General features: G+C 46.2%; 1 protein-coding gene across 24 annotated transcripts in view; it reads left to right on the top strand.

Annotated features, from left to right (window-relative positions):
- The window catches only part of PLEKHA6 (pleckstrin homology domain containing A6), a 198,971-nt gene that overhangs the window by 171,522 nt on the left and 2,733 nt on the right, over positions 1–24,716 (top strand). For 20 of the 24 annotated variants that reach the window (XM_033152748.1, XM_033152747.1, XM_033152751.1 and 17 more), the window contains 12 exons: positions 479–628; positions 1,678–1,773; positions 7,500–7,611; positions 8,231–8,370; positions 11,330–11,479; positions 14,215–14,344; positions 15,384–15,493; positions 18,130–18,315; positions 19,454–19,618; positions 20,570–20,703; positions 21,527–21,669; positions 24,339–24,459. In XM_033152748.1, the coding sequence (XP_033008639.1) occupies positions 479–628; positions 1,678–1,773; positions 7,500–7,611; positions 8,231–8,370; positions 11,330–11,479; positions 14,215–14,344; positions 15,384–15,493; positions 18,130–18,315; positions 19,454–19,618; positions 20,570–20,703; positions 21,527–21,669; positions 24,339–24,451 (1,629 nt within the window). In that variant the 3' untranslated portion in view covers positions 24,452–24,459. The remainder of the gene's footprint in view (positions 1–478; positions 629–1,677; positions 1,774–7,499; positions 7,612–8,230; positions 8,371–11,329; positions 11,480–14,214; positions 14,345–15,383; positions 15,494–18,129; positions 18,316–19,453; positions 19,619–20,569; positions 20,704–21,526; positions 21,670–24,338; positions 24,460–24,716) is intronic. The other 4 variants (XM_033152758.1, XM_033152770.1, XM_033152766.1 and 1 more) reach the window with 2 other exon arrangements.

The following is a 24,716-nucleotide window of genomic DNA, read 5'->3' as shown; positions in this document are numbered from 1 at the left end:
ATCTGCTTAGGGTTTTCCCCCAACCCTGCAGAGCAGATCTGGGGGCAGGCACATGAGGAGAGAACTGGAAGAGGAAGTCCTGTTGCACAGGCAGAAAGAAATTTCAGGAAAATGTCTTCATGCAACACCAGGCTCCTTCTTTCCAAGACTGTATGTGTGGTGGAGGTTATTGGGGAGGGGGTGTCACCGTGTGACCTACATCTCTGAATGCTGTGGAAGAAGGCATGTCTAGATATTCAGGCAGATGAGCAAGTCCAACTCAGCCTACACCTGATCTTTTTAGCCTTCAACCCAGTTCAGTTGCAATAATGCTTTGTCCTACAGAACAAGTGATGGTTTTAGAAATAAGACCCAGAAAGGCTGAATGCCTGAGGCCAGAAAAAGAATTTTAACTATACCCTAGTCTGCTGAGTTCCATATTGTTTCCTAACCATCAGCTTAAAAAAATAAATTCCCCCTTACTCTTCTCTTCACTTAGGAGAGTCTGGAGAGTGCATTGATGGGGACACACCAGGAGCTAGAGATGTTTGGGAGCCAGCCGGCCTACCCCGAAAAACTGCTGCACAAGAAGGAATCCCTCCAGAACCAATTGATCAATATTCGGGTAGAGCTGTCCCAAGCCAGCACGGTAATAAAGAAAATGCCCTGTTTATTCTTGCAGAAATCTCAGACACTCGGGAGCCTTCAGGGATCAAGAACAATGGTGGTGGAGGTGGTGGAGAGAAAAATACATACTTGGTCCCTGTTGATCAAGTATATTTGACCCATCCAAACATGCACTGCCACTACCATGCTCAGCTGTGCCCAATAAGCTTGCTGTTAAATGGAGCAGAGAGAGCACAGCTCAGCCTATGGTTTGTGTGCAGCCTGCATGGCAGAATAGTCTCTTCTGGCTTTACACGGGCTTTGCCCTACAGTATTTGATGCTTCTGCAGCAGCACGAGCTGCATCAGTGGAGCCTGTGTCTCCAGCTGAGCTGACCCTGCATGGGCTGCCTGCTCTTGCTGCATTGCCAATGCTGGTGCTGCATGTGTCAGGGGAAACCTGGGGATGAAGAGAGGAATGCTTTGTGGGCTTGGCATTGTACAATAAATCTTTCTTTTGTCTCTCTGTTTCATTTCCTTGGAAAAGGAAGTGAGAGAGAGAGAGAAGAAAGCTTTTTTCAACCCAATGAGAAGGTGCAATAGCACCCAAATTGAACCCCTCTGGTTCATGAGTGCATGCTGTGAGTTTGCTCTGTGCATTGGGTCGAAAGAAGAAAACACTTGGGGAGAACTGGTGAAAACCTCCTGTTCGTTTCACTTTGAGTGAAGTCCTCTTTTCTGTTCTCGTTGTGTGTCCATTAGCTTCCCCCAGTGCACAAATATCATGCCAGTTTGGGTCTTCCAGAATGCAGCAATTAAATGCTAGCATGGGAAGCATACAAGGGTGATCTTTGTCCCCCAAAGAAGCTATTTGGAAGACAACAGTTTCTACCAATGCAGCTATCACCTCCTAGGTGAAGATTTACTCTGTACTTTGGTGCACAGCCAGTCTGGGCTGGCATCCAAATGGATGGCTCATTAGTTAGTTAGCGTTTTTAATATTAGTTAGTTCCTCTGCACTCCAGGGACATGGAGAGGAGAATGCGAGTGAGTGTGTTGGTATCTTGATGGGACTGTTTGCAAATCCCCACAGGCTTTGGCCAACAGCACCATAGAATATGAGAACCTGGAGGGTGAGGTGTCAGCCTTGCATGATGACCTGTGGGAACAACTGAACTTGGACATCCAGGTGAGAGAACAAAACCTCCAGACCAGCTGCGTTTAAGGAAAATGCTAGAGAATCCAGAGCAAAACTGGGCACAGACCTGTGGGGATGTCTAAGCATTTGTTGATAGACAGATTTGATCCTGATTCTCTTCTTATAAAGTTGTAAACAAAAGAATAAAACCACCTGTATTCAGTACAGTGGTACCTCAGTTTAAGAACAGTCCTGTTTAAGAATGATTCGGCTTACGAACTCCGCAAAACCGGAAGTAATGTCCCAGTTTGTGAACTTTACCTTGGTCTAAGAACAGTAGAAGGGCACCAGTGCCAGGAGGCCTCATTAGGGAAAGCGTGCCTCTGTTTAAGAATGGTTTTGGTTTAAGAATGGACTTCCGGAATGGATTAAGTTCGTAAACCGAGGTACCACTGTACAGTTATCATTTCATATAATTAAGCCATCATTCTCACACATCCATCCTTAAGGAATACTGACTATTGGACTGGGCTGCTTTTCCTAGATGCAAGTAAAAACATCAGAGCCAGATTTTAAGCTTTATGCATGCATGTGCACCTAATATACTGTGCACTACTACCATGACCAGTCACACCTATTGTGCGTGCACAAAACAATTATGTGAAGAGCTGGCATGTGATATTTAATGGACCCATGTGCAAACTTCCATATAACTACTGGTGTGCAAATCCTATGTGGAAATATGTTAAGAGATACTCCAGTGCAGTCAATTTTGATCTCTCCTACAGCAGTTGTTAATACAGAAGCCCCACATTGGCATTTAGTTGTCATTGCTCCCAGTGTATGCTTTGGGAAATTTTTGATTGGGTTTTCCTAACGTAGAGCCTTATATTTCCCAAAACTAGGGTCCATCTTCTTAACTATATCCTACCAACCCTGGATTTATGCAACTTCTGCTAGGCGTCACTGACCCTTTTTTCTGTAATCCCACGTTTTAAAGCAGCCAAGAAATTACGTAGACGTATGATGGGGTTGTAGTCTGTTCTTCACTTCCAATATGGGCCCCATTACCTCTTTGTTTGGAATTAGCTGCAAAGAAAATTGCTGGTGCTGGGATGCATCTCACTGATGACCTGCCAGAAGCAGCTTCAGAGTAGTGCTTAATTATCCTTAGAAGCCTTGTAAACAGGGGGCCAATGTTGCCCAGTCCAGCTTCCCACCCCTCTTGCTATGCAACTCCCTCTGCTGTCATTCTGAAAAGGCAGGTGGTGAGATGTGGGAGACGCTGAAGCAGAAAGCAGGCACAGAGGTTGGCTTGCTGATGTTGTCCGTGTCATTGACACCAGATAGAGTAATGATGTCTAATCCTTGCTTCCTTTCCGATGTAAACGACACTTGACCTTCTCGCTGCCACACTGAATGAAGGCATTGTTTTCCTTCCTTGCTCTGAGGTCCGCTTAGTCTCCAGACTCCACACATTTAAGCCCCTACCAGATTTCTGTGAAACTCTGTCTCTGTGTGTGCGCGCATGTTCAGCGCAAATAGAAAACCTTCTGTTCTTAGTATTTATTTGCAAAGATACGGAAGTGCAAACAAACAGCTCTTTACCCCCTGTTGCCATCCCCTAGCACACATTCAAATGGTGTGAGGAATGTGAGAGTTGAGTCAACAGGCCTTCTTTTGCTCCTTGTCTAAAAAGCAGGGGGGGGGGGAGTTCAGTGGTCCTGCTCTGGCAGATGTGGCCAGAGTTCACTTAATTGGAGGAGTGCTTTAGGGAAGAGGATGCTTGCCTTGACCCTAGGAAGCATCCCGTGCTTCTACCTGGATGCTACACGGCAGAATCATGTGTGGAAGATGCCACCATCAGGGTGAATTCAAACACTGAGTTGAGCACATGGTACAGGCTGCACACAGGTATGCACAGAGGAAATGGCTTGTTTGAAACATATGCATGCATCAAAAATTCCTTCCATGTGCAAAATTAGTAGTTCCACTACAGCAGACAGCTAGGCTAGAAGTCTTCTCCCTGATCTGCAGCTAGCCACATGCATATCTGAAGTACAACAGGCAGCTAAGGACTGCTCACCGTTTGCTTGGGTGAATGACCCACTTTTAAGGATCCCATATACTCTGAAGTAAGTTCCATTTAGTTTAGTGAGACTTCTAAAAATGCTTGCGATTGCAGGCTTAAGCGCAAACTAGACAAGATGGTGGGGGAATCCATTACTGGATCTCCTGTGACTGCCCCCCCACTCCTTCCACCCTCCCCTAAATTATATCCTGCACCCTTCCGCCCCCCAAAAAAGAACTCAAAGCAGGTTTGAACAAATAAGTTACAACTAATCATATTAAAACACTAAAACACAATCATAGCATGAAATCACATCTGTTCTCCACTATGTAACAACCTGATTGGATGCGGAACTTCTTTCAGTTCATTTTTGCATCCCAGAGTGTTATAAAACAGATCACTCTTCATTGAAGAGGGTCTGTTGTGTGCCTAGCAATTTATTGCTGTTTGTGCCCTGCCTGAGAGTAATTAATTCTGGAACAGCTCCAGAGGGAGGGAGAGATGTTGTGATAGAGCAGGGGGTAGCTCTCGCAGTATGCCCTGCTTGCAGTCCTGGAGTCTGCAGCCTTCCACAGCTGGAGAACATCCAGCATCTGTTCCAAAGTGGCATAAATATCCAGGCCAGGATGTTTGTGAGTGGCTCTTTCAAAGGGAAAGCAAGGGCTCTGCTAGCTCCTGATGGAACTAATTGATTGCAATGGTAGAAAGAGCAGGCGATGTCTGTGCTTTAGCTGGAAGGATGATGTGCTCGGCCTGTTCTCATGTTTTAAGTGATAAGGCTGTGCTTGTATGCAGCCTTGTTCACCAAGTAATTACAATGGGTTTTAAACTCCTGCAGTAACCATTTCATTTCTGGTTTGTCTGCGCACACATTTCCAATCTGATCCAATTCATCATCCTGATTTGAACTGTAATCTCTGTGCTTCAATGGAATAATAAGATCAGAATATTTTTGGCTGAGAGTTGGGTGAGCAGGACATCTTCCAGGTGTGTGCAAAAGCTACATCTGCACAGATTCTCATGAAAAGTAGAACAGGAAAGCAAAAATGCCTGTGTGTACCCTCTGTGTTATGGATTATGCTGTGCTAAAAAGGGGAAGGACCGCAAATGCTGTTTTTAAAACTATTTGCACACTCGTAGCAATTTAGCATAGTTTGCTCAAACTTTACTACTTGAGTCTGTGAGTTTATGGAAAATTTGTCATGCTGGGGCAGAAATTGTGATGTGGCAGGAAAACAGATATAGGCAGGTGAATATATGAGACTAGAAACACATGGTGGAGTGGCAAGGTATTCTTGCGAGACATGCACTCTCAGCACTGATGTTGGTTGTACATGCAAATGCATAAGTCTGAGCTATTTCCACACCCTGAGCTTCAGTAGCATCGCTGGGGGGGGGGGCAATGGGGGCGGGCTGCCCCAGGCTCCAGAGGAGGGGGTGACATTTGGTGGCCCCTCCCGCCACTCCCCAAGCTGAGCCCTGCCGCCCTGCACCCTGTCCGGGCCAGCACTGCTGCTCCCGGTGACCTTGCGAGCCGCCGAGCGCGATCGACGGCTTGTGGGGCTGCCCCACAAGCCACCCATCACACTCTGTGGCTCTCAAGATCACTGCGGAAGTAGCAGCGCAGGCTGAGATGGATTGAGCATGCACCGGGTGGGGCTCAGCTCGCTCGGCCAGCGTGCGCTCTCCCTTCCTGCTGCTGAGCGCTGGGCAGAGCAGTGGAGGGGAGGGGTGGGCGGGCCAGCAAGGGGCGTCAGCGTGACATGGCTTCGCTGCTGGCCCGCCCCTCCCCTCCGCTGCTCCGCCCAGTGCTCAGCAGCAGAAAGGGAGAGGGCGCGCTGGCCGAGCGAGCCAAGCCCCACCGTGTCGAGCGAGGTTTTTGCCAGCGCTGTGCGGGGCTCGGCTCGCTCGGCCAGCTGGCGCGCGCTCTCCCTGCTGCTGGGCGGATGGAGCAGCAGAGGGGAGGGGCAGGCCAGCAGCAAGGCAGCATCATGCTGACGCCCCTTGCTGGCCCGCCCGTCCCTCCCTTCCACTGCTTCACCCAGCACTCAGCAGCAGGAAGGAGAGCGTGCTCCGAGCGAGCCGAGTCCTGCCTGGTGCATGCGTCATTCATTCTGACACGTGCGTCATGACGTCATGATGCAAAACGCACATGTCAGAACGCATGCATGCTGTGGGGCGATGCCCCGCCCCCGGGGGTGCCTCCCGTTTGCCACCCTGGGCACCTGAGAGGCACCGTTCGCCGCTGCTGAGTTTGAAACTTGTTTGCTTTAAGAAGGAAAAAAGAAAGCAGAAATTTTCAACAGTCAACATTTTCAACTGGTTTTTACACTCAAAGAATCACTAAGACAACAGTCTTCAGTATGTAACTTCTGTTCCTGGGATGCTAAGCAACACCCCAATTTTTAAAGGGGTGGAAAATAGGGATTCTGGGCCAGTTGCATTGTTTTCATAAACCTCACAACTGATTTCTAAAGCACTCTGGGTTGATCCTTGCATGCCAGCTGGCTGCTTTCTTTTTCTGCATCTCAGTTGTCCCTGGGCCTGGGGAAATGTAATGTGTGAGCAGGCAGTGAACTGGAGCTACGTGGATACACTCTGCTGTGATTGCAGCTGTTCCAAAAAGTGTTGCTGCACTTGTAGAAACCAGAGCAGAATATATGTAATGCATTATTGCTGCTTCACATGTTATGGTTCTCTATGCATTTCTGCAACCAGGGACAATTAGGGGGCCAGGTCTTGGAGCACTCCTCGAACTCAGATATAAACATTCACAACTGCCTGGATGATTATATCAGTTTTCTGATAGCTTGTTTCTTCACAGTGATCTTTCAATTTGCACTCTTGTTTGAAACTGTACAAACTTCTGATTATAGGCTGCTCATCGGCTTCCTTGATAAGAGGAGCAGTTGCCCAGGGTTGCCATAGCAAAGTGCCTTCTGCAGAACCAAGGCTAAGCTTGGAGAAAAAGATCTCTTTGGGATTAGGGAAGCTTGTAAAAGTGGCAATTTTTGCCAAGAGAAATTGAGTGGGTGCTTAAATCTTCTAGCTGCTTTTCCCATTGCAGAGTTCTAGCTATATACATAGAAGTGTCAAGCAGGGATAGCTAATCTGTGGCCCTCCTCCTGTTGTTGGCAGTGGTGGACCTAAATCTGGGGGGGGGGGGGAAATATATTCAACAAAAAAGTAATCAATGACTCAGATCAATGTGGCTCACAAATTTTAAGCAATGTGGACTAAATTGCTTCTGGGGCCCTTCCAGGATTAGGGGCCCTTCCAGGATTAGGGGCCCTCAAGCCTAAATTTCACAGTAGATTTGCCCCTGGTTGTTGGACTCCAGCACTCATCAGCCCCAGACAGCATAGCCAGTGGTTAGGGATGGTGGAAGTTCTAGTCCATCAACATAATGTTAGCCACCACTTATTTAAAGGGGAACATACAGTTTTTACCTAAAAGAAACAGAAACATAGGAAACTGCCTTGTATCAAGACAGATCATGGCTCCAGCTACCTCGTAGTTGCTTGCAGTGACTGGAAGCAGCAATCCAGGTTTTCAGACGTGGTAGTCCCCAGCCCAACCTGAAGACTGCAAGGATTGAACCTGCGACCTTCTTGCACACAAAGCAGATGCCCCCCCCCCCAAGTATTGAGTTCAGGAAGCAGTGCTAGTTTACTTACTATTATTTTGGGTGCTTTGGCCCTTTCAGAATGAAATGCTCAACCGGCAAATCCAGAAGGAGATCTGGCGGATCCAGGATGTGATGGAGGGGCTGAGGAAGAACAACCCATCTCGGGGCACAGACACAGCAAAGCATAGGGGTAAGTGCAACTCCTTTTATTTGCAGGCTCTTTGGAATAGCAGGCAGAAGTAATGGCATGTTATCTCAATATCTGCCACTCCTTCCACAATGCGTACACCCAATATTTGCTATCTGCCACCTGGAAATGTTTTGCAACCAGGATAGGAGTATCATTTTTCCGCAATCTATTTGAAGAGTGGCACTGTCGTTTAGACCAGGGGTAAGCAGAAGATAGATCAGGAACTAATGGTAGATTGCTGTGTAATTGGCTGTGCATCAGCAAGGGTTTCGTAGAATCATAGAGTTGGAAGGGACTCTGCAGTTCCCTGTGCCATAAACCACATCAGTCCATTTGCCAGCAGCATGACAAACAGGACATGGGGTGGGGTGGGGGATTAGGACAGTCTCTGTATCAGTCTGGAGTTGGCACAATTACAGGACCTATATCAGGACCAATACCATCATAACTTTTTAAAGGGTACTTTCCTTTGTTTTCAGATCTTTCAAGGAAGGTTCAGTTCCTCCCTCCACCACACACACACTTTCTGTTGGCCTCTCTAGGTGGTCCCTTTCTTGCTGATCCATCCATCAGTTGGTTTGCATGAATGGCTTACCTTTTCCGCGTTATTTTTCCGCAGTATCCCTTGGCCCATCAGGAACCTACAGCTCCAACAGCCCAGCCAGCCCTTTGAGCTCAGCCAGCCTCACAAGTCCCCTGAGCCCTTTCTCTCTTGTGTCAGGATCCCAGAGCTCCCCTACTAAGCAAGGCAGCAACGAGGTGAGCAAATTTATCATTGCCCAGGGCAGCCTGAATGAAGATGCAGCAAAATGGGAGAGGGGAAAGTGTTCCCAGTCGTGGCCAAGATGCTCTCGTTAATGCTTCTGTTTCCAGGATTATCGTTCCACCAGTAGGTGGCAACCCAGGCCTTGCTCTGGCATGGGTGGTGGAGGAGGCTGCAATACATTTTTTTTCCCAGAAGAAAGTCAAAGGGGCCCTGGCAATAGACCCAACCATTTAAAGATCGTAATATTGTCTTAAACACCTTGAAACTCTGGGTGCTTCCAGACTTCTCTCTCCCCCGCCCCCGCCCCTGGTTGCAATAGTAGTCCCAAACCAAGATATGCATTAGGAGGGAGACAAACAAAAGGTCGGTAGAACAGGGTAGAGCTAACCTTACTCATTTGATATTCCTGTAGCTGTGTTGATCCTTCTAGTTTCAAGACTATAAGAATCATAGCTGTCAACTTTTCCCTTTTCTTGCGAGGAATCCTATTCGGAATAAGGGAATTTCCCTTAAAATAAGGGAAACGTTGACAGCTATGATAAGTATTCAGCAAAGGGATTGGCAACTTGAAGTATAGATTCCAGGTAACTGGCACTCTGATTCAGTGGCCCAATCACCTGCAGCACCCATTAAAATTTAACACAATTTGTGCTTGTGCTCACCTTTTTTTAAAATCCTTTAGAATCAAAAGACCCAAAGCTGATCACTATACTTATTTATTTAACAGGATTTCTATATTGTTTAATCAACAAAAACCTTGAAGCAGTTTGCATAACACAATTTAAAATATACATAAGAAAATACTACTAAAACCAAACTGTAAAACTAATTGATGTAAAATAGATCAAAATATAGATAAAACCAGTAGTGTTGAAACAAATGCACACAATGCAATGTAAACACGTCCAGGCAGAATTGCCTAAACAAAAAAAGGTTTAAGCTAGTGCTGAACACAGTACCACAGACGTTCTTGCCCACTGCAGAGAGTAGGCACTGCCACTCTAAAGGACCAGTTCTTTGCAAGAGCAAAATACCGGTACCCATTATGTGACACTTATAAAAGTGGCCTTTATGCAGATCAAAGCAGTCAGGTGGACACATAGGGGTAAGACAACCCCTCAAGTAGACTGAATTATGTGATAGATGATATAGCCACTTTCACTGCTCCGCTGGCTTTTATTTGGGAAACTGCGGCAATGAGCAATTAGGATAATTATTTGAAGGCTTTTTACTCTGCAACAAGACTCCCTCCCTTCCTCCATTATGTCTGCTCACTTATCGAGTTACTAATCCTGAATCATTGCAGAGTATTAGGCAAGGGCCATAGCTCAATGATAGAGAATCTGCATGGGATTCACAAAGTCCCAGGTTCAACCCCTGGCATCACCAGGAAGGGCTGGCAAGAACTCCTGTCTGAAACCCTTGAAAGCTGCTACCAATATTGAGCTGGAATGACCGATGGTATAGAGCAGCGTTATATTTTCCTGGTGAAATTACTCCTCTTGTGTGTGTTTTTCGGGTGGGGGGAAATAATGTGGGCACAGCCTTTGTGAGCCATTCATCTCAACGCCCCATCAGCAACTGTTTTAAACAAGAAGTAGCATAGAGAAAAGCTGCTACACAAGCAGCTCTCCATGTAGTGATAGCTGCCTTAGGGTGCAATGTGAATTACAATTACCAATTATGTGAGGCACATAAAAATGGCAAAAAAATGCTCAGATATGACAGCAGCTGACACGCACATTAGGCTGGAATACTTCAAGCACCCTAAAACTTTGGAATGATTGAGTTGCAGTAGTTATGAGTTGGTGGGAGATTAGCAACTTCTTTTATTGCTACAACCTCTGCCCATCCTAAATAGAAGCCTGATCCAATAGATTGAGTCAAAAGGTATTGGACAATTATATATGGTACTTCTTATCCACAACAGAAAAGACACTGGTTTTTTTGGGAAAGTACTTTTAAATATTTTTTTCAGTTCATTGTGGATCATTTCCCAATACTCTTTTACCCTTTTACAAGTCCACCACATATGAAAGAATGTTCCCTCCACCTCTTTGCATCTCCAGCACTTATCTAATTCAGACCCAGAGAGGTTTAACCCAGGAGTGGTGAACCTATGGGCCTTCAGATGTTGTTGTGACTCCTATCAGTTTCAACCAGAACATCCAATGGTCAGGGGTGGCAAGGGGGATGTCGAAAAGGGATCCTATCTAAATAAAAACAAAAATAAAAACATGGTACTTCCTATGCTACTTCCATGTCTATAAAAGGTATTGCAGATACTGGCATATCGTATTTCAGCTTGCACAAATGGCCAAATGCAATGAGGGAAATAGTCAATGGATGGGCATCTTTATTTTTTGGTCACTCTGGCTACATCTATCATCAAACCTAAATTTCTGCCCCAAATCAACCATCAACCCCAGACCCACTCATGTTCCACCCCCATGCATGTTTTTTGGGGGTATCATTTTCTGTGTTCCCGAAACCCTGGGATTTCAGCACGTATGCAATCACCATCGGGTCATTCAAACCTACAGCAGTTGTATCTATAGATATAAGTTCACATTGTGGGGCAAGCAACAGACCACAAGGATCATAAAATATCTGCATTTTGGACAATGTGCCTTGAAAGAGATGCATTCTCATTTTTTGAAATGGCAGATATTTTGGAAGCGGCTGAAAGTCCCCTCACAGTTTGTGCCTTTGGTCCAGTAACACCAGGCTCATCCCAGGCTTGCGTGGCTCATTGTTGGGTTGCCCAGCATGAAGAGAGAAGCTGGCCATTTGGCGTCGGGGCTCCTGGGTGCTCGGTTGCAGCTGTGCCCTGTCCTGGGTGTAACACCTGTCTCTGTTGGAGTCTTTGTCTCACTAATTCTCTTTTCCTTCCCCTTCTCACAGTTTCTCTGCTCTTACTCCTAACACTTCTCGGCTTCCTCTCCACTTCAGGAGCCCGGTCCACCTCGACCTCCCCTCCCCAAATCATATGTGCCCTTGGAATCTCCTCCGACTGTCCCTCCGCTCCCTACCGAAAGCCGCCTCTGGCCGTATCCTAACTCCCCTTCCTGGCAGCAAAGCAGCGAGGCGAAGAGGGGACAGGTATCAAAATGGAGTTTGAGAGCTGGAGGCATGCTCTATCCTTTGCCACACTCACCTGGAACTGGGGAGGGATGTGGAGCCAGGTGCGGGAGCAGCTTGCGGGGAGGAGCTGTGCTGTGCCATTGTCGTGTCCTGCAACAGTGCAGGGTTAGGCAGTGCAGTGCAGGTGAACCCACACTGCCCAACCCTTTCACCATCCTGGTACATGGTAATGGGACTGGTGCCCAGAGACCAGGACCACAGCACTACTGCCTCTCCCCACCAGCTACTCCTAGTCAGTTGGTTAACTAGTCATCTTTCTCAAGCAACCTATGCTCCCTGAAGCCCATTACATGATATTTTTCCTACTTGTAGATTTTGCCCAGGTATGAAAAATGTCATCTGCCAAACAGCCTTTGGGGCAATTTGCCTTTTTGAGAATGTCAGAAGCTACGTCCTCTCAATGGCAGGTTGTGATATACCCTAATCACGGATGAGAACAGAAGGCAAGAATGGGACACAGATTTCAAATCAGAGACTTTGACTTGGAGACACACAATATTTTTTTCTTTTCTTTTCTTCAGAGAGCTGAAGCCATCTTGAAAGAGAAATTGCTGCTTGGTGTGCTTCCTTAACTGATGTTTGCTTCTGGTGAAGTGGTTTTGCAGGTTTTTGAAACAACTCAAAAACCTGTGAAACCTTTTTGACCAGTGGCAACAGTGAGACAAAAGAAATATTAAGTGTACATGCGAAGCAATGCCTTTGTCAGACTCCCTTCATCTCTCTCAAAAATTACTGTCTGCCTCCAGCCTTAGATTGCTCTAATTCTTTGGCCGCAATTGATTGTGGCCTATATTTACACTGATAGCCAAGTATCCTGTGGCTTGTGGGCCTCTTTGCCCAGTGGGAAAGTGATATACAAAACACATCAGCCCACAAGAATATCATGAACAATGACACGTCCCTCGGAGAGTAACTCTCCACTTAGTTTGTAAGATAACCTTGGATTAATGTCTGCAAAGGTTTCACATCTCCACCAAGCAGAATCTGATCCATGTTAAACCCCATGAAGGTAGTGGAAATGTTTTAAAGCTGCTGAGCTGGTTTTTCATCTCCCATGTTGAGAGGGGATATCATGCCATTGGGAACTCATAAGAGCTGGTTGGGGGGAAGCAACCATTATAGGTCAGTTGCAAAGTAGGTGGGGGAAGAAAACCTCCAAGCCTTCTGCTTATCTCACTTCAAAGCTGCCTTTGCTTTTCCCGAGTGGAATTTCACAGGTTTTGCACATCCCAAGAGTCAGATAGCGGCAGCCAAGTTTAGGGCAAGGCCATATAAAGAATTAAGGAATTAAGGTGAGGAATTAAGGTAGTTGTTTTATTTTCTAAAAGGCTGGTACTGTTTTTCCTCAAACCCAAAGCATTTCCCCCTCACCCCCAATCATATTAAGTTAAGTTTTTTATAAAAAACATGCCTTACTGGTGACCATGGATAAAGTTGCCATTATAGGATTAAGTCATTTCTATGAACTTATGAAGAATTGGATGCTATTGTGATACAAGAGAGAAGTGAGTCAAACGTTCACTCTGAACCAGATTAAAATAGAACCCTCAAACATTTTACTGGCCCGAAGTTCAGCACAAGATGCACATAGACTCATACCTTTTATTCTGGATGTTTATGTTGTATTAGCAGGAGGCCACATACAGAGTTCATTATGCTGTACATAAAATGCCCAGGCTGACAGAAAGGCTGTTTGGTGCAAGGGACCAATATAATGGTTGCAACTGCTCTGGCTCATTCTGCCATTCCTCGCTGTGGTTTTACTTCTATTGTCTTTTCCCTTCCCTGCATTCATCCCCTGTGATAGTCATCTGTGTTAATAGCAGAGATTGCCCACAGAGATGCTCTTGAGATGAAGCAGAAGGAGAGGGACTTGGGGAGGTTTTGTTGCCAATGTTAAAATGCCCATCTTTCCCAAAGGAAGGGGTGGGGGTGGGGAAACACCTCTTCAAGCTGTTGCATATTTTCTGATCAAGGGGGGCAATGATTTTCCAAAGCTCTGTTGCTCTTGTATGGTTTTGAGTCTTCAGTTCAGAGGAGTGGTGACGGCAGCTTATGTAATTGGCTTCATTCACCAATACTTACCGGTATATCCGAAATGTCTGCATCCTGCTAGCAACAGGAGTAGATGAGATGGAGACAAACCTTGCACCTAAGCTGTTGGTACCATTTCTACTTGGACTGTTGGCTCATACAGGCTTGCCTTTCAATTGAGCAAAACAACAACAACAGTGGAAATCTTATCCACAGATAAGAAAGACTCTGGAAGGCTGGGACTGTGTTAAGCACCACTACTCTGAGATGGAAGCACAAAAACAATCCACTGATCTTTGCTCCCAAATGCCAGTGCTTTGGATACAGCGTGCTCTGAACCACCACACCTTTGATTTCCTTTTGGTTCTTCAGATTTGAGTTGAGCATGAATTTGCCCCATTTTCTCCAGCTGATTGGTTCTTGGGCATTGGACACTCCTCAGGGTCATTTTTGGATGATGGGCAGGGGGCAAAGGTGCTTCTTCTGATTACTGCTTCCTTTCACTGTTTCTGTGTGGGCATTTCTGTTCATTTTTGGCATGTGTGTTTGTCTGTGTCTGAAATCCTGTGTAATTAAGGAAAGTGGCAGCTATTTGGAGACAGGACCTCTCTTCAGCTTCCCTTGCAGTTCCTCACAGGGAATTGTATTTGCCCCCACAGTCCAAGTCCAGCTTTGAGCAGAACAAGAAGGACCATCACCGGACGTCAGCCTCAAATTCTGCTGTGGAGGCTGGTCTCTTGCAGACAAGGCAAGACCCCGATGCTGATAAGCAAGTTGCTCTCAACAAAGGTACTGGTAAACAATGTGCATCCTAGGAGGGGACCTGATTTTGCTTACTGATTAGGACTCCTCCAGACAACCTGCCTATTGAGTAGTCCTTCTGACTTGCAGATAGATTGTATGGATAGATCTGCTAAATATTATTGCCCTTATGGCCTGCTTGTGGACTTCTTTGTGAGCATCTGGTTGTCAACTGTGGGAAGCAGAATGCCAGAGTGGGTGGACTTTGGGTCTGATCCAGCAAGACTCCTCTTGTGTTTTTAATGGGACTCAAGGAGGAAGTATATCCAAAGAATAAAGCCTCCATTGCCATTATGGTCCATTAAGATGGGCTTAGGAATTATGGCAATTTAGTGTTAATAGGTGCAAAAGCAGCTGCACTACAACAGTACATTTTTGGTGCAGGCTGCTGTTGGAATCTAGAAGGACACAGATGTCTGGTCAACACCATTAGGACTCTTCTGCTCTTTCCCACTGAGATGACCAGATGCAATATGGGACAAGGCTCCTGCATCTTTGGTTGTTTGGAAGAAGGAATTTTGACAGGTGCAGCTTGGCTCACCCCACTGGTCCTATGATATGACAAGCTGCTGCCATCCAAATTTCCACATCTACAAAACTATTAAAGATGTAATGAGCCCATGGGCTTGCTTGATCTCTAGATACAAGTCTCTTACACTTCTGTTTAATTTCAATATAACTAGTTGTCGTGTAGTATGATATTACAATGTTCTGATTGTAAACTGCCTTGTGTGTAGCTGTGTGCAATTGAAAAGTGGCATTAAAAAAAATACTTAGAATTAGCATTTTCAGTGACAGTTGTGGTTGTCAGATCCTGCTGTTCCAGCCACTTGGTATCTGAAAATGTAGGGTTTTTTAAATCTTTGGGTGGGTGTGGGAAGCCACCTCTCCTTACAATCAAAGGGCCATGGTGTCCCAAATAAAGAAAACATGGTTATGTCTGTCCATACCTATTGCCATTGCTGGAAACTTGATTTTGTGCTTCTTGCTGATGAAACACCTTTCCCCCTCCTCTGAATTCTCCCAGTTGGCATTGTTCCCCCAAGGACCAAATCACCCATGGATGACGACACCATCCCCATGTCAGGTGTGGTGCGGAGGGGTGCCAGCAACTTAGCCAATGGGCTGAATGCCCGGGTAAGATCAAATTCTGCCGTCTTTTCCTGATTATAATTACCATCAGAGGGATTGAGGCAATACAGGGAGGGTTATGCAGATTGCTAAAATGAGAAAGGAGCAGGAGAGTGGGAGAGGAATTTAAGAAGATCTCAGGTTATAGTCTCTCCCCTTTTTTGTTTTACTAGTTAGAACACCTTGGGGCTGCTTTGAAGGGGCATGGCAATTTTGAGAGAGGGTGTTTAGCCTTTCTCTCCACACACCCCATGCCTTTTCCTTGATGTAAATCTCGAACACTCACGCACACATAAGCACACCCTGGGGGAAGAGACGAGTACTAGACAAGTCCTGGTGCTGTTCCTGTTAGTAGCTGGAGAGGAGATCCTAATCACGGCTCTTTCACCTCTGCTCATGTTTTGGAAAATTTGCAAAAGTTTGGGAACGGCAGCAAAAAGCTCATAAAAAGATTGGTATTATCTATTCACTTGTGAATTGCCTTCCACATATATGTCCCAAGGCAATTTACTGACATATGCTTAAAAGTAGCTAGAATTATTTTAAAAAGCAGCACAAGAACAACCAAGTATATGTTTTTTTAAAAACCCACACAAAATGCACTCCAGAGGCTGGAAAAGATCTACCTGCCCCACCTCTGCACTATGGGCAAAGCTCGAAAGGTAAGCTAGATGTCATTGTGTCCGTTCCTCTGTATGATCACACAGGTCTTCTGATTGTGAGGAGACTTTGCAAGCACAGCTGGCATCTACCTCAGAAGCTTGCCTAATGCGAGGAGGGCAGAAGCAGAGCCAGTGGGCATGCGGCATTGGGCACTAAGCCCACAAGGCAACCCCCCCCCTCCTCTGCATAGATGGCTAGTGGCTTAAGAGAACTTTAGTATTCAGAGGGGAGGAATACCGGTTAAGGATAGTATAGTGGAACCTTGGTTGTTGAACGTAATCCGTTCCGGAAGACCTTTCAACTTCCAAAACATTCGACAACCGAGGCACAATTGCTGGTTGGCAAAATCCATTGAAAAAATGGAGAAACATGCCTTGGAAGGTATTCAGCTTGTTGGCATTCGAAAGCCAAAACGTTTGACTTCCGAAGCGTTTGACAATCGAAGTTACACTGTATTGCTTTTTGAGCATTGAAAGGAGTTTGTATACACAATTCCTACCATCTTTACGACAACCCTATGAGGTAGGGCAGTGTTGCTATGATCCCCCTTATTGCAAATAAGGGCTAGAGGGCAGAGAGAATATGGGTTACTTGGAGCTAAGTCAATTGGTGGCTTAAGAGCTAAGGTTTGAACAGGGATCTTCCTGTCCCAGGCTCTTAGGGAGAAGCAAGACACGATGGGCCATACATGGCTGCTGCTCAAAAGGTGGTGCACTCCATTGGCTGCTGCTTGAAAGAATGCAGTGACATCACATCTCTCCTCCTTTCCTTTTTACGAGGCCTTAATAGGTAGAGAAGAGGTGGGGAGACAAGTCTGCTGTTTTTGTTTCTCACTACTGTATATCTAGTTAGAAACATTGGAAGCTGCCTTATACTGATTTGCACCATCTAGCTCAGTACTGTCTACACTGGCTGGCAGCAGCCCTCCAGGATTTGAGGTGGGGGTTCTCTCCCAGTAGTACCTGAGGGTGCTGGGAATCGAACCTGGGACCTTCTTCATGCAAAGCAGATTCTGCACCACTGAGCCACAGCCCTTCTGCCCTTAGCCACTGAATTACTACCAACTCTCCTCTTTTGTTCTGATGATAGTGTTGCCAGGAAAGAGCACTGGAGCTTAACTAGATTAGCATTTCACTTTCTCTTGCAGTGCTCTGGAAACTCTCCCCTAGGGTGCTGAAGTTGGTCTGCATCTGTCTTTTCTCCTCATCCTTTCTTTTCACTCAGTAACTGCCGTTCTGTTCCCCAAAAACGCACACGCAGCAATAAACTCGCAGCTGCAGAGTGCAGCCAATGGATTGTTAAATTGCTTCCTCTTTCCTCCCCCCAAATCTGTCACCCCTTTCAGGATCACAATCTCTCAGACTCACTTTGCCCATCCTGTCTCCCCCAAACTGTTTTGCCTGGTAGCTGTCCATCCCTTGGCTCTCCACCTTGAAGGGCCATAATAGCTCAGTGGTACAGCATTGCTGATTCAATCCCCAGCATCTCCAGGTAGGATGGAGAGATATCCCTCTATGAAATCCTGGATAGTCACTGCCAATTGATGTATAGATAATATTCAGCTAGGGTTGCATATGCACCATACATTTAAAACACATTGCTTCCTCCAAACAACCCTGGGTGTTGTAGTTTACCCCTCACAGCGCCACTATTCCCAGCACCCATAACATACTACAGTTCCCAGGATCCTTTATGGGAAGTCATGTTCTGCAAGCTTATGGTGTGCATGCAGGCATGGACCAATGGTCTGACTCTGCATAAGGCAGCTTTCTAAGTTTGCGTATTTCTCTCCTGATATCTCACGTGAGCCCCTTCTCCTCACAACAGAAACCAAAAACGTTATGTATACGTCTATGAATAATAACATTGGGAAATTCAGGGGAGCGTTTTGAGCAGGGCATTTTCCTACTCAAGATAAACCAGCTTCTTCCCATTGCTATATATTACCACAAGGCTCGTGTGTGTGTGTGTCTCCCCAGGACAGGCCAAAGAGTGCAGTATTTTCGAATGAAATGAAGGCAAAGATGAGCGTAGAGGAGCAGATTGATCGCATGAAGCGCCACCAAAGTGGTTCTATGAAGGAGAAGAGGCGGAGCTTGCAGCTTCCAGCCAATCAGCAACAGGCAGACAGCCTTCTCTCTAAAGCACCTGCCTCTTACAAAGTGGTAATGTATTCCTGTTGTTGTTTATTAGTTACATTTTTGCACTAAGGTGTCTCAATGTGACTTACACCAGTGTTCCCCAACCTTGGGCCTCCAGCTGTTTTTGGACTACAGCTCCTATCATCCCTAGCTAGCAAGGCCAGTGGTCAGGGATTATGGGAGTTGTAGGCCAAAAACAGCTGGAAGCCCAAGGTTGGGGAACACTGACTTACACAAAAAAGTATAAATTACAAAGACATTAAAACCAGATACGCAGCAATAAACAAAATACTCATCTGAAAATGTATTTCAGAGAACAAATCCTACCCCCACCCCCAATTACAAAAAAAGCCCACTGAACTACTCTCCCAAGACCTGGGTAAATGAAAATGTTTTGGCTTGGCACCTAAAACGGCACAACAATAGTAGAGATGATTCAGCCATGTGAGTCTGCCCACCTGGTATAAGGCAGCCCACAACATATGAGTAGGAGCTTGGCAGAGACACAGGCCCAACTGGCATGTTCCCTCTCTCCTGGTCTCTCGTTCGGGAGCTTCATAAGCTTTCTTCAGCCCGAACATCACAGCAATTGATGCCAAGAAACATCAGCACACTTAGGGATCCGCAGAGTTTGCGCAATTGCGTAACAGACCTCAGCAACTCAGCATTTTCGCTAATCTACTTTATTTACATATAAACACACACGGAGCACTGCAACATGGCTCCCTCTCTCTCTAGCATCAGATAGCAAAGAGAAAGAACAAAGGACAGTAGTCCCACTTCAGGAAACAGAGTAATACACACATCCTGTCTTTGTCACTTCCCACTGTGGAATGAAAACACTGTCATGTGATAGACTGTAGACACGGGGAATGAATCTCCAACAGTTGCTACCTTACCTTTGTATGAGAGCAAGACCACAGAGCTGTCCTTTCCCAGCATGGTGGGCTTCTGACTGACCTTTCGGGTGACAATTCCCATTGGACCCAGCCAGCCATGACCAGAGGAAGGCTGCCTTAGAGTGTGGCAGGTGGGAAAACAATTGAGGCAACGTGCAAGGAATGAAATATAAAATACCAGCCAGTGCTTATGGAGAGTGATCTGCATTTCTATTACGTCCCGGCTCTAATGTGTGTGTTGGTGGGGGCATGATATTTTCTAGGTGCGCAGACATCGCAGCATCCATGAGGTGGACATATCTGATCTGGAAGCAGCGTTACGCTCTGAAGACTCTGGCAGGATGTATGAGACTCCTCGGGAGGAGATTGCACGCCTGCGCAAAATGGAGCTGGAGCCAGAGCATTATAATGTTGACATCAGCAAGGAGGTGAAGTCCATGCTTCCTCTGTGCCTTGGCCTACAAATCTTCATCATCATCATCATCAATTTATTATTTTTACCCCATCCATTTGGCTGGGTTTCCCCGGCCACTACAAAAAATAGGATCCTCCTCCCTCACATGAATTTACAATGTGGTTTAGGTGCCTGGTTTGAAACTCACAGAAGTACATGTAAAGATGGAGCAAGATCTCAGGGCATGGTCAGAGGGCAGTGGAGTCTTTTCCCTTAGGACGAATGGGGCATTGCTCCATCCATCTTAGTCTGACCTCAGCCAGCCTTCACCTGTCTTCCTGCTTACAACCAGTCCAGGCAGGGGTGCTGCCTTGTCAGCTTCCTCCTCCTTAGTCTCAGTATTTCTCTTACAGAACTCAGCAGGCAGAAGGATGGGGACAAAAGCAGAATTAAGTTGGCTCTGCCTGTCATTGGCTCCGACTCCACCTGCTGTTGGTCTCTCTGCCTTCTGCCCTACCAGCTGTCACTGTGGCACACGATGCAGCCACCTTGCTGAAGCTAGGTAGATTTGGGTCTGAGTGGTGCCTGAGTGTGACTCTACCTTGGGTTCCATAATGGGGGAAAGGCAGAATATTAGTGTACTAAATAAGTAAGATAAATAAAGATGGTCCCTGAGGGTTACCGCTTTGTATGGGGTGTGTGCCCTGGCTAAATGATTACGCTGTATGGTTTGCAGGGGTGGAGGGGATGAAGAATGCTGTCTTCATGTCAAGATGCCAGGACATACAAGGGGACAATCCTGAGAGAATTATGTAGCCCAATTCAGAGTTAGGGTGCTTTGTGTGAGATCTGATCTAGAACTTCTATTAGAAATAGATGCGGGTAACATCATGGCCAAGGGTTGGATGCTCGAGAAAGGTTGTTATGTAAGTTAATCTTCATTGCCACCTTTTCAGCTCACCGTCTGTCTCATTCTGCTCTTCAGCTTTCCACCCCAGACAAAGTCCTCATCCCAGAAAGGTACATTGAGCTGGAACCTGATACTCCACTCAGCCCAGAGGAGATGAAGGAGAAGCAAAAGAAAGTGGAGAGAATAAAGACGCTGATTGCCAAATCCAGGTGCATTGCAGACCAGAACTTTCTTTCGCCCACATCACATGTTTTTGCTTTCTCAGTCACTGATCATCAGTCCATGCCTGCTTTTACAATGGACATTTACTGAGGAATAGCCATGCTCTGTTCACTCACTTTTAACAGGGCATCTGCATGACATTGTGAACAAAACACCCGGCTCCCATGTTTTCCCTGCTTAGCTTCTGTTTCTCCCCCACCCACAAGCCCAGATTTTTTGAATACAATAGAAAAGCTGTGCAGCTTAGCCAGTTGTAGATAACCAACAACAATGGATGTAAGAAGCTGGCAATTTCCATAAATCACATAGCTATTTACATAAGATACATTCATGTCATTGTAAAGGAAATGTCAAAACAATGTAAAACAAAATAATAAAATATGTATCATTTGTGGAACTATGTGAACAAATACTGATTGAATTTGCTTGACTGATTTCCATTCCTGAGTACAGACGAGCACTCGAACTGCTGCAGTTTTTGTTTCCTTTTCCATATTTGTCAGAATTCCTCCCTGTCACTCAGCTGTTGTTCTTTGAGGATACTCCATTCCATCCCCCCCCCCATTTTCCATTCCTCCCCTCTCAATTAACCAGTCAATATTCTGTGGCTATTGAATATGCTTAATTCTTATGGGGCTGTTTTTGCAGTGGCCCCTCCCCGGGGAATAGTGATGTTTGTATATGTGTACCATCTATCAATGCTTCTCCTATCCCACTGATCTGCCTCTTTGAGTTCTAACTCCCTTGTATCCAAAACATGTCCTGGGGCAGTCAGCTGCAGGTAATAACCCCAAGTTCCCTCTCTTGCAGCATGCAGAATGTGGTCCCCCTCAACGAGGGAGAAGTGGACATGACCCAGGACCCAGAAACCCAGTTGCAGGAACAGGAGAAGCGAATAGAGATCTCCTGCGCCTTGGCTGCAGAAGCCTCCCGACGGGGCCGCATGCTCTCAGGTAAGGTACCGGTGCAAGGAAGATTAGGCAGTGGAGCAATGCAGCTGGAAAGAAACAAAAGGCTTTTCCTCCCTCTGCAAGATCTGCATTTAAGTGTGGGATATATAAGTCATGGTAGAAATGAATTACAGATGACTACGTAATTCCCTTGTGCAGGCAAGGCTTTCAAAATAAGATGGATTTGACAGCTGGCGTGCTAGCCGGTGTAAATTAGAGCCACTGCTTTAAATTAGTTATAGTGATTTACAAAGACCAGAGAATTGTCTTGCAACGCCAGACGTGCTGCTGCAGTGCTTTGCTTTTATACTAGTGGTGATGTGTCAAAGGGGGCATATTTGCATCATTGCTGCCAAGTGCCAAATAATGTCAAACATATATTAATTGGTCTCGGCTGTCAAGTTGCTTGTGCAGTGACATGCATTACATTGAACTTTGCTGTCCTCTTTTTTTACTCCTTTAATTTGCAGCCCATAAGGAGCAATGCCTGGCAGTTGGCATAAACTTATGGGTCCTGAAGTGATGTGTGGGAGACATCTATTCTAGCAAATTAAATATATACCATGTATATATTATGTAAAAGCTGGCCCATTCTTTTAGCTGGTCTTAAAATAACCATTTGCATCCCATTTTTTCAAAAACCCCAGGTAACTAGCTAAGGCAATGCAGGACCCTCCAACAAAGGCAGCCCAGTTTCCGTGGCCCAAAGTACAGTGGTACCCTGTGTTACGCACGCGATCCGTTCCGGATCGCGCTACGTAACATGGGTGTGTGTAACACGAACGCCCCCCCCAAAAGAAAAAACCCAGAAGTAGCACAATTTGAGAACTTCAGCGCATGCGCGAAGTGCGCAGAAGCGTTCTCCGCATCTGGGGGTCACACACGGATTGCGCATGCTCCGGAAACACTTCCGGGTTGCGGGCGTTCTTTACTCGAACGTCCGCAACCCGGGGTGTGCGCAACCCGGGGTATGACTGTACTGAGTGGTCGTCACCCATTTAGAGGGACTAGAGAGTAATTTAGCATATCTCAAATGGAGGAAACCTTAGCTTAAAGCTCAGGCAGGAAGACCACATATGGTACCTGCCCAGTGAGCCAAGTGCAAAGAGGTCCAGTTCTCCTCCTAAACCTTGGCCTTCAGTAAGATGAAGTAGTTAGCCCTTCCTGCTATTACTAGCTGCTATGGCTGCTGATGGACACAGCTTCCAATTTTCCCTATAATGATGACATTGGATCAGCTTGTGCTTGGCTGCAGGGGCAACCAGATTGCTAACAAGAGGAGAAAATACGGTTCTCCTTGGCCTGCACATTTTGTTCCTCTGCTGCTGCTGCTGCAATGGCTGCCTAAGCAAGAAAAAAAAGACCTGGGGGCTTTTTCCCACACAAGAGGATGCATGGAATGTTTCCCCTGGAGGTGTAGTGTTACTGTTCAGTGCAGGGACAATCAACATGGTGTCTTCTAGATGTTGGGTTATGACTCCCATGACTCCTGGCCATTGGCTATGCTGGCTGGTGCTGATGGAAGCTGAAGTGCAACAACATCTGGAGAGCAATGTGTTTGCTGTCCTAGGCTTGTGCATGCATGGCAAGGGGTAGTTCCCAATGATTTCCAGTAGGGGAATACCAGAGGGCTCTGAGATACCATGTGTAATGCTGCTTCCCTTTTTGAGTGTTTTCGATTCCTATCAGTTCAACCCTGGGAAAAGAGTAAGAGACCGGGGTCATGCAGTGATGCTGAATGGCTGGAGATTCACGACAAATAAAACACAGTGTTTCTTCACACAGTGCAGCACTAACCTATGAGACCTCCCTGTTCAAATGCAAGAATGCCATTTTGCTGTGGGAACGGTTGGGCGGCAAGCCACTTTAACACGGCAGCTGTCAATGGGGTTCATGGCCTGATGACAATGGCTTGGGGACATGCTAGCTGTGTGTTTATCATTGCATTTGATGAATTTCCCACCACCTGCACTCTACTACCCAGCTACCTCTGGCTGCTGAAGAAGCTGCTGTGTAATGCTGACTTATTTGCTTTGTGGCCAGCCTTGTGCAGGAGGCCGGAGGGAGATTATTATTATTCAAGCCACGTCTGGTCTAAAGAATCTATCATGAATAGCTGCACCTTCCAGGGCTGTTATGAAGGCATTCCATTCACATGAATATTAATGCTTAGCACTATTTTCTGACGCCAAGCAAAAAAATTATAATTCAGCCTTCCTTTAGTCTCATGGCAGGGGAGAGTGCCCATCTTCCTACAAGGTGATGTGCCTACCTCCCTACAGGATAAATGGTGTGCTGCTCCCATCATTGCCTTACTCTGCGGTTTTCTCTGTGCAGTGCTAGTGGAAATCACGCACGCATAACACAAGGAGGGAGCTATTTTGTGCCACTCTGTGATTTCTGATCATGCTTCCTATTCCCTTTCCTCTAACCCCTGTTTGCTGTATGGCAGCTTTCACCAACCTGGTGCCCTCCAGATGTTGTTGGACTGCAACCCCCACCAGCCACAGCCAGCACTAGCTGGGGCTGATGGGAGATGCAGTTTAGCAACTTCTGAAAGGCACCAGGTTGTCAAAGGCTGCTCTATGAAATGTGTTTCCTTGCCTTTGCTTCCCATTTCTGGCTGAAGCATTGTATGCTCTTCAGACCTTGTCTCCATTTCTTGTTTCCAGCTCAGTGTGCCACCCCGAGCCCTCCCACCTCCCCAGCCTCCCCGACTCCACCGACCAAGTCCCTCTCGTCTGATTCATCCCAGGGCGGCGACAGCCATTTTATGCGTGTCTGAGCCATAAAGTAAGAACTTCTTTTTTTTTACTTTTGCTTTCTTTCTTTCTTTCTTTCTTTCTTTCTTTCTTTCTTTCTTTCTTTTACTATATTCATTTCATATCTCTATATGCCTTGGTCTCTTGGAGAAAAAAAGTGGTAAGCTTCTTTTCCAAGAGCTTCCTCTCTTCTCTTCTCTTCTCTTCTCCTCACCAATCCATCCATCCACTGAGATCCACTAAGGTAACTCTTTCTTCTGTGCTGTGCAAGCTCAGTCTCCTTCCGCA

The sequence above is a fragment of the Lacerta agilis genome, chromosome 6, assembly GCF_009819535.1.
Source record: "Lacerta agilis isolate rLacAgi1 chromosome 6, rLacAgi1.pri, whole genome shotgun sequence".
NCBI lineage: Eukaryota > Metazoa > Chordata > Lepidosauria > Squamata > Lacertidae > Lacerta > Lacerta agilis.
This window is presented reverse-complemented; position numbering and strand designations above follow the sequence as displayed.